General features: G+C 29.4%; 1 protein-coding gene across 1 annotated transcript; it reads left to right on the top strand.

The window, feature by feature from the left end:
- The first annotated feature begins 6 nt into the window (after nt 1–6).
- Nucleotides 7–8837, top strand: LOC136985048 (E3 ubiquitin-protein ligase MYCBP2-like). The gene is made up of 5 exons (XM_067282244.1): nt 7–12; nt 2256–2465; nt 4133–4240; nt 4508–4673; nt 7961–8837. Exons 2-5 carry the CDS (start codon nt 2262–2264, stop codon nt 8074–8076), a joined length of 594 nt encoding a protein of 197 aa, XP_067138345.1. The 5' UTR covers nt 7–12; nt 2256–2261; the 3' UTR covers nt 8077–8837.
- Nucleotides 8838–10591: the final 1754 nt, after the last annotated feature.

The raw sequence follows: 10591 nt of genomic DNA, 5'->3' as shown, positions 1-10591 counted from the left end.
CCTATTTGCAAGGTAAAAATATTTTCATTTTTCTTAAGAAAAATATTACTAATATTTGAAATATCTTATATATATCATTATTCAATATACAGTAAAATGTCACTTATGTGGACACCTTTGGATTGTAGCTTAGCATCTGAACATAGAACAGCTTCTGGGTACATAAGTGAAGGCTATGAAAAACTTGACATTCAGAACTGTAGTGTATCAGAATGAATCCTGCTAATGCTATAAATACAGATTATAAAAGTAAATAAAAATGATTAATAAAAAATTCACATGATACTGCACATTTTTTAAAATATATAGTAATTCTATTAAAGGTTAATCATCGACTTGTGTACTGGTGTAATCAAATAATTCACTCCCAACAACCTTTGAAAAAACCAGTAATAGTTAATTGAAAACAAACGTTTTCGACCGTTAACTCGGTCTTCCTCAGGTTATAACTATTGAGATTCGTTACAACTTCAAAACTCTTTCAGAACGTATTCAAACAACAAAGTTGTTGAATACGTTCTTGAAAGAGTTTTGAAGTTGTAACGAATCTCAATAGTTATAAACCTGAGGAAGACCGAGTTAACGGTCGAAAACGTTTGTTTTCAAAATTAACTATTTACTGGTTTTTTGTGTATACCAAGGCTTGATTGGGATTTGTCCAAGATTCATATTACAGAAAGTTCTGAGCACTTAGTCTATTCAGGGTTAGATGCACCAGGTACAGGAGGGTCTAATGATGTGTTCACTTGTTTATAATCGATCAGCGCAAAGCGCAACCGTCAATCTCGTAACGGTCAACTCTTTGATAACAGGTGCGTGTCTGGGAATTGTAATGGATAAGTTAGGGCGGCGCTGATCGATTATAAACAAGTGAACACATCATTAGACCCTCCTGTACATGGTGATATAATTAAAGACTAAGTGCTCAGAACTTTCTGTAAAAAGAATATTGGACAAATCTCAATCAAATTTGGTATACACATTTGTTCTGAGTATATTGTTTCAATTTTTGGGGGGAAAATTCACTTCAAAATTCAGCCACTAGGATGAAATTTGATGTCGTCGTCCCCTTAATGTGCTTTTTCTCGCACATTTCTTTACAAAATTCTGGAAAGAAATAGTAACATTTCATTATTTATGTTGCTTGCTATGTTCAATTAGATTGTTTTCTGGTGTCATACTGAAAAAATTACATTAGTAAATAATTTCTGCTTGTCTTATTAAATTGTGAAATTTTGTCCATGAAATTTTGAAATAAAAATCAAAATTTCATGGACAAAATTTCACAATTTACTGCATGTTTACTGCATGAATGTACAGTAAAATTTGTCTAAAATGGACTCTCTACAAAATGGAAATCTGTCTAAATGGAAAATAAATCCCAGAGTAGGATAATTTGATATGTAAAATACCATTACGAGCTGAAAAACTCTAATATGACAATGAAAGAACTTTTGAATACCAATTGCATATCATACATCAAAAAATTTCACTTTACTTGGGTTACTACTACTAAATTTTAAATCAGTTAATGATATAACTTTTAGGCTCATTATTTGTTAATGAGTGCCACATTCTATCATTCGTTTTCTTTGTTAAGACTTCAGTTTTATTATCTGGAAAATAGCAATGATAATGCAATGCCACTGTTTCTCCCCAACTCAAGAGGAACTCTAATCTCACAGGAGTAACAAAATATTTTAAAATCACCCATACTGAAAAAGTAAGTTGATAAAACATAAAATTAGTTTAATGTATTTTCATTGTTTTATTCTTTTGTAAAAATTATCATATAGTTACAATGAATTTTAGAATGAAATGCTTCTTCCATTCCACCCGTATTAGCTAGATAAAAAAAAAAGCAACCATGTTACTTACCAAAATTGTTAGGACTTGTGAATTTTGACTAGTAAATGATATTCATAAATAGGGTAATTAAAACATATTTACTAAGTATCAGTTCTTACATAGAGTTTTTACTTTGTATACCATGTATGCATTGTGGACATTTTCAACATGTCTATTTATTAAGAAACTTGCATTAGAGGAAATTTACATTAGATAAGAAGCTTAAGAAGGAATAGCTAGATATGAGTTACAACATTTTCTAACTTTATCTGGATTAATAAAAACATAAACTGCTATAAAACGGAAAAATCTGTCAAATGGAAATTTTGGCTTGTACATTCTGTTTTAGACAGGTTTCACTATATATTTCATAATTAATATGTATTTTTCATATTATTTATTTTTAGGCACCCATGAATCACTTGGTTTTGAAAGATCTTTTAGATCCTATACGTTCCTTGTATGAAGACGTAAAACGGAAGGCTCTTATGAGGCTAGAATATGAAGGTTTGCATAAAGCCGAAGCTATCACTACCCCGGGTGCAAGGTTCTATAGTGATCCAGCTGGTTTTTCTATGGAACGTTATGCTTATTATGTATGCTATAAATGTAAAAAGGTAAGAATTTAAATCAGAAATAAACAGTAAATAAATGTTCAAGTAAACACAGATAAAATTACATTCATATGCAGAGCAGTTTTGATTTCTTCCGTGTTAGAATTAATGATTTTTTTAATTAGTTAGTTAATTTTGTGTGTGAAGGAGAGGTACTGTACATTAAAGTCACTAAAAAGTGACTTTAAAGCACCTCCCCTTAACAATCCCACATTTATATTGTCAAATTTTAATGTTCTATGCCAAAGCAAAAGTTGAACCCACAAATTAGAAACAATGCCTTAACACATTCATTTATAGATCAATTCATAGAATGTTCTTAGACTATTTTTAAATTATAACATATAATGAAGATAGATTTTGTAAAGTTTTCAAAATCTATTTTTGATTTGTACTTAACACTTTATATATAAAATGATGCAAAATGTAAAAATTATTTATTTATTATTAAATTATATACTATATATGTCCTGTTGATCTTACTTTCCCAGCTGTTGTTTGTACATAACAAAGGAAAGTATTGGAATCATGTCAAATTTGACCTTCAGTTTTTTCAAATCTCCATGTTTTGAGACCTCCTGAATCCAAAAAAGTTTTGCGTGTGTGTGTGTGTGTGTTATATTCATCCCTCCTACTTATTATCTCAGGATAGGGTGAATATAAAGAAATGAAATTTGGCATGGTAGCTTATATATAAGGGGCATTGATGCTATTAAAATTTTGGTTGTGAAAGGTCAACGGGATGGAGAGATAGAGGTGATCACATGTCATATCTTGCAAGGGTTTTACTTAAAGATTTTACTTGGTGTTAGCATTTACAGTGTTTTATAAAACTCATCTCTACCCTCAAAATGAAGTCTTTTACTATTTTATAATAATTAAAAATATATAAAGTTTTTATAATAAAACCTCATAACAGATGGTGCTACATACAATTTTAGTTATCTTGATTAATAATACAAAAGTTATTTTTAAAATAAAATCTCATAAAAGCCAGGAAAGTTATGCAACTCGGTAGATTGTTTTTTAATGTAAAAAAATAAAGACAATTTTGAAATTGATTCATTTATAATTTTGGACATAGTTTACTGTATAATTACATATTTGAGTCAATATAAAATAAAGAATTTATACTTTATATTTTTATTGGCTTTTAGGTTTTAATACTTGTTGTAATAAGCCAACAACTACCGGATTTATCGGACTATTATATTGCGATTATTTTAAATTAATTACTAAATAATTTGTCACTAGAGGGAGGTGTTAGGCAACATCTCTTATTAGATTTAATAATTATAATTAAACTAAATAATTTAGAAAATTCTGAAAGAAAAGCTGGCAGTTGTGGGTTTATGTCCTGCTCCAGGCCAATTCTTTTCTTCCAGAATTTTCTCTATTATTTAATTTAATTATAATTATTAAATCTAATAGGAGATGGTACCTAATGCCTCCCACTAGAGACAGATTATTTAGTAATTAATTTTAAATAATTGTGATATAATAGACCGATATAATCCAAAAGTTGCTAGCAATTACGTGTACATCGGGTTTGTAGATGGTTTATGTAAATGCTTGTTGTATTCAAAATTAAAATTGTTGTTATTATCATCACAATATACAGTACTTGTATGTCAATGAAAAAAGATAATGAGTTTTGTTTTTCTTTCTAGGCTTATTATGGAGGAGAAGTTCGATGTGATGCAGAAGCTGGAATTGGTGAAGATTATGATCCAACAGAATTGGTTTGTGGTGCCTGCTCTGATATATCAAGAGCACAGGTAATTAAAAACAATAATTTTTTCACAGTGTTTCGATATATTACTTATGTTTAATTAAGCTGATTATTTGCATGAAATATTTAAATATTGTGTTTAGTAGTATTTTTAATTTATGAATAAATTTTAAAAAAGGAATAATTTTAAATACCTTAGATTACCATAAATACCAACAAAGGAAATAAGATTGTGATTTCTAATTCATTTGCCAGACTTATACTTAGAAATTTTAGTAATAATTATTATTTAAAATGTTTTAATCAATTCCAGATGTGTCCAAAACACGGTACAGATTTTCTGGAATACAAATGTCGCTACTGCTGTTCTGTTGCAGTGTTCTTCTGTTTTGGAACTACTCATTTTTGTAATGCCTGTCATGATGATTTTCAGCGGGTTACAAACATACCAAAACACGAACTTCCACATTGTCCTGCAGGTCTGTAATTTTTTGTCTTTTCTTTATTAACATAGAATAAGTTTTTGTTATTTCAAACTGTGCCTATATTCTTTGTGTATGGTTTTAAAACCGTGGTGAAGTATCGATCGAAGACGACAAACTATTTGATCTCGAAACATGTTTTGATCGATGTATTGACCGGCGTAAAGGATTTGAATAAAAACATATTGAGTAGTCTAGTGTCTTCAATCGACACTTCAGTGTGATTTATGAATGTATACAAAATGTAACTGTCAAATTAAACTTGACATTAATCTACATGGATTTTTCAAAATATCCGATTTGTTCATGATTTTTGTCTTTGCTGTATATGTTTGTCAGAAATCTTAAAGCTTACTTGTTAAATTCTGTTTTAGAATTGTTTATTTTTTTAATCATATACTTTTAAAACAAATTACTATATTTTCTCAATTGTAAAATACACTTCATTTTTAACTCATTTTAACTTGTTCAAAGCAGAGGTATCTTTGAATTGATTACATGCTACGTTCGCAGACCTTGTCTATTATTGATGTGTAACATATCACATTTTTGGCAATAGTATTCAATAGTCACATTAATTTAAATCAGCTTTGCTTATTAATGTGAGGAATGTCATTTGTATTATCTCTCTCTGGTGCACTTGAAACATTTTGTTGTCACTTTTATTTATAACAAAATGAGTTATATGACATATGTTATAATTTAAAATAGCATTTGTAAAGTATATAAAAATTCTCTTTAAAAATTATTTTTAATACTAATATCTTTAGTACTTGATTGCTTGCTGTTCTCTCAGTTAGTTGTATGTTCTTCGGAACTTAGCATAAAGTTGTTATTGAGAACAAATCATACAGGAACACTCCTTTTTTTTAGATTTATTTTCTAAATTAGTTGTAAATTATGAAAAATAAATCAACTTTTTCATCAAAAGGAATGTCTCTGTATGGTTTGTTCTCAATAGCAACTTTATATAAATTCCAAAGAACATACAACTAGTATCTTTTTCTTGTTATTGTGCTGAATGCATTAAACATGTCTTAAAATTTATACCAAATTTAGATTGTTTGAAACACTCATTTCACAACAGTTGTTTAACTTATGGGTAAAATCTAATGAGTTGAATGAGAATGATGTCATCATTATTCTTTCCTTCAATGACCATTTTCAACCGATTCATTTACAACAGAGTCTATGTTTCTAAAACTGAAGTTACGAATGTTGCTAGTGCAGTCTTATGCAAAATATTTTTTAGATTGCTTGAGATTTGCAGTTACAGTAGCACTAGCAGAAATTTAAATTTGCCTACTGGAAAGCTTTCAGTTAATTGACATTTTGGTTGATCGATATTCGGATAATCAATGCTCTACTGTACTTGTATCATTCAACTTTTAATCCACTTTATACATTTGAGTGAATTTAGAAACATCAGTATAGCTGATCTCCATTTTTTTATTATGTAAATTAACTCTTTCCTTTATGAATTTTGTTAAAATTTTGTCTGGTAAAGCAGCTTTAATACAGCCACACAAGCAAACCAGTTACTGATGGTGCATTTTTTAATAAATAAACTTTGAAACAATTTCACGGAATAAGAACTAGTATTAAATCTCTTTTTGTGGCAAGAACTTTTCTAACCACCTGATGTATTAATGAATAGATATTTTTATGTTTTGTTAATTCAAGCAGATGTATTTATTTCTAATTTATTATCTTCAAACTTAATTTTGTTAGTTGTAAGACCCATTTAATATATCCTACAAGTCAAGTTTGTATTAATTAAAGGTTCAATAAATGGCGTCCAAAAACAGAGTGCCGATGATTGCTAATAGTTCTTGTCCCATAAAAGTCCATTCAGGAAAGCACCATACAATGTAAAAGCACTTCTGGTATCCACAAACTGTCCTTAGCGAGGTATAATCCACCTCTCGTAGGCCAGGCGATTCATTCTTCTCGAGCCAGATGAAACAACTTCTACTTAGCAGGATGAAAGCAAACTCGATATTCCCGCCAAAACTGATCTATATATGTGCTATGGGCTGGCGGACAACCAATCAGTGCTCTTTTGGTAGTTCTCTATCTGGTCCGTTGCACGTTCAAATCTAAACAGATCATGGAATGTTCTCTTGTGAACAATTGGTCCAAATCTGACCAATCCTAACAAGCCACGATTCTGCCACAACACTGCACAATAACAACACAAAAATAGGCTACTATGCAGTAATTTCGATCTTACTGAAAAAGGATTGTCCATGTTAATGGAAAGGAGGAGTGGGGGACAAAAAATTGTCTAGATGGACTGTTTTTCTGTGGCATTCAAATTTGTTTGTCATGTGAATAAACTATGGAAACTATATGCAAGTATTTTTTAAAGTCAGTTCTGCAATATTAAGGTATCTATGAACTGTTGTAAACATTATTAAAGGGAAAATGATTGCCAAAAATACATCATTGTACACAATATGGACGGGGGTCAACAGTGGCCCTGCACAAATCCCATACTAGTGCATTATTAAACTAAATTTTCCTCCTCAGAAATCTCTTCTGCATGTCCTGAAATGTCAGCATACAGAATTTCATTGTATTTGGACTGCTACATATCCCTAAACACAGTGTGTTGAATAGGGATACTTTATGATCATCCTGAATATCTTTAATTTAGTTGTTAAAAGGTAAAAATTTTGTTTTTTAAGAAACAATAATGTAATTTCTTTCCACGGATCAATTCTTTTCTTCCAGATGGTTCTAAATTATTTAATAAATTAACTAAATTAATAATTATAATTTTAATAAGAGAAGGTACCTAATGTCTACCTCTAGTAACAAATTACTTAGTATTAATCATTAAATTAGTGGAGTTATAGCCCAATTATATAGGCAATTGTTTGGTGATGTTTGTTATTTTCATATTCAAATTAACTGATTTGCACAGATAATAAAATATTGAATAAAATAAAATTGTGGTAATTTGCTTTGGAAGTGATTTTTTACAAGGAATTTTTTTAGAAAATAGCAGTATAATCATAATTGTAGACAATTTTACAATATTCATTAGCAAATCTTCAAATGTATTGTTAATTTCTACCAATGTTAGTAAGTTCTAAACGTATGAAAAGCAAAATAAAATTGAAGATCTGCAACATTTTACAGATATTTTCAGTCTATTATTATCCCTGGGCATAAACTGAAAAGTTGTTCCATCTAAGTTGAAATTAACAACACATACCGAAGATACACTAATGAATGTTTAAGTATTAGATTTTTTCCAAGTTTTTTTAATTTTTCAGGTCCAAAAGCTAAACAGTTGGAAGGAGACGAATGCCCTCTTCACGTCACTCATCCTCCGACGGGCGAAGAATTTGCATTAGGTTGCGGAGTTTGTCGAAATGCACATACATTTTGAATCAAATTCTTTTAGCAAAGTTTTTGTACATATTGGTCAAAATTATTAAGGAAAAAATATTTACAATTACAAAGAAGAATGTACAACTTTTGATATGTACATATTATGTATGGTCTGATAAATATGTCAGCATAATTTTTAAGAGATATACAGAGATTTAATAATTTAATAAAATTATAACCCCCTCTTGTACATTACGAATTAAGTCCAAAAACAAAACGAAAAGCCAGGTAATATTTTACGCAGTATTTAGTACCTGTGTTACGATATGTATTTTAAGTATGGAAGCAGCCTAACGAGACGACATAAAATGTTTTATTTTTTAAACGCCGTTCCATTCTCTTCTATTTTAGTGATATTTGGTTGTTTATAATTCTTAAAAGCGGAGCCGACAGAACCGAAATCGACTTTTTTCAATTATAATTCCATAGGCACTGTATGCCTTTTATAAAAACTGTGATATTTTGTTAAAGAGGAAATATTGATTTCGTTTGGAAAATTACAACCCTCACGGTCGACGATCCGAATATAGAATGTGTGTGGTATGGGTGCTCATTATTTTTATGCTATTGATTACGGCTCAATTTTAGGAGAACAATTCTGATTTAATCTCTGTCGGGAGATTAAAAACAATACTCGCACAGTTCAAAAAAGAGAGAATATTGTCATCGGTGTGTATTATATTGATGTATGAGTGCACATAATAGAATTATGTATATTAAAATTACATTTGCCATTAAATCATCTTTCATTACAAATCATTTCCTATGGCTTTATTGTATTATATTTCATTTAAATTTGGATCATAAAATTTCTCATTAATTTATATGGAAAATTGGTATTTTCTTAAATTAAAATCAATCAAATCATCTTCAAGCATGTCAAACTGAAACTGTAAATTAAAGTAAAAATTAAAATGGTATAATAATAAATTTATAATCATATCCAAACTTTTGTTAATTTTGTGAGATATTTGCAAAAATGATTTGGCAAGTAGCAAGTTCTTATGAAATCAGAAGATTAAATTTCTAAGTGAGTAGTGCCATTTTAAAATTTGTGCATTGATTTCAGTTACTTATGTCAAAACATAGAGTTTATTGGACTAAAGTGCTGCAGACATTAGTAAAAAAAATAATGCTTTAATGGTTCCATTAAAAATATTTTACATATTGATTTATAATCAATAACAAATAAGTTTTATATATTCTGACTGAAATAAAGCATAAAATATTTTATAATTTTAATTTAATTGCAAGGATATTTTTAATTTATTACATTTTAATACTTAAAATAATATTTCCATGATATAAATCATCAACAATCATAGAATGCTATTAGCAAGAGTTTGATTGTGAAGTTTAATCAAAGTTTCCATTAATTATTCCCTGAAGAATATTTAAATTTACAATGTTAAATCCTACTTTACACCGGCAACATTCTTAATTATAATTATTATTAAAAAGTTTAAAATTTTTAATAATTTATAGTAATAAAATAATTATTTAAAATATACAAATAAAAAGTTAGTTATGGAATATGTGCCCATAGTTGCTAATTATTCACTTTAAAATTCATATTCCAGCTTATTTGAAGATCATTTATCACGCTTACTATGGTGATTAATTGATGCATGTAAGGTAATTTATCTATTGATGCAAAATATTCATAATGGGCTTTTATCAGAAACGTTTGAAGAAAACTTCTGAAAGGACTTATTCATTGTTCCTTGGAGGAGTTTATGTTATATACGATTGTGGATCTACATTGTTTACGTAAGTAAAACTTCTTGTTTAATTGAAGGATAATAATTAATGTCATGTGTGATAAAATTAGTTGTGACATTTCATGAGATAATAACTAAATAGAAGTTATGATTTCATGAAATGTTTTTAAAGTATAGTTTCAACAATAAAGTGGAAAACAGGGAAGACACATAATTTCATTGAATTTGTGTCAACTATAAACTATTGTCAGTCATAGAAAAACATTAAGCAAGTAAACAAACGGAAAGCTTCTCTCCCAGTGATGTAAAGACTTCCGATTGGCAGAAGAGGATCGGAGAGAACGACAGAGAAGGAGGCTTGGAGAGGATGGCCCTGGCATCTTAGATACTTGGTAAGCCTGCCAAGCATAGAGACATTATACTCTGGGTATGGTTAAGACCCAAGATCAGACAAAGAGTGCAGACAGCCAATTCAGTCTAGAATTTTTCCAGGAGACATCCGATTCTCAAAAGTCATTTCACATTGTTCCAGATCATCCCAGAGCATTAGTGTACCTCACTTTACATGCTGTGATATGCTAATTGTTGCACATTTCTTTGTAAATAAATTATATATACAGAACTAACTTGAAGTCGGAGGTCTGGTTCAAACAAATCTCCATTTGAACACCTGAAGCTGTGCTTAATCAAGTAAATAGTTTGAGTAGATAGTCTGAGTGAAGCTTACACTGTGTTGATAATTGAGTTTTGCTCTCAAATAAAATATTCACTTTCGCTCTCCCTCTCTCAAAA

This window comes from Centruroides vittatus, unplaced genomic scaffold (assembly GCF_030686945.1).
Source record: "Centruroides vittatus isolate TY-2023 unplaced genomic scaffold, ASM3068694v2 contig_948, whole genome shotgun sequence".
In the NCBI taxonomy this organism is placed as follows: domain Eukaryota; kingdom Metazoa; phylum Arthropoda; class Arachnida; order Scorpiones; family Buthidae; genus Centruroides; species Centruroides vittatus.
Note: the sequence above shows the minus strand (reverse complement) of the source record. Positions and strands in the feature narration are given on the sequence as shown.

Excerpts from the sequence above, each read along its gene's own strand:
- LOC136985048 (XM_067282244.1), top strand. The coding sequence starts at position 2,262 with ATGAATCACTTGGTTTTGAAAGATCTTTTAGATCCTATACGTTCCTTG. Across the intron at positions 4,241-4,507 it reads CTGATATATCAAGAGCACAG|ATGTGTCCAAAACACGGTAC; the intron begins GTAATTAAAAAC and ends AATCAATTCCAG. Across the intron at positions 4,674-7,960 it reads ACTTCCACATTGTCCTGCAG|GTCCAAAAGCTAAACAGTTG; the intron begins GTCTGTAATTTT and ends TTAATTTTTCAG.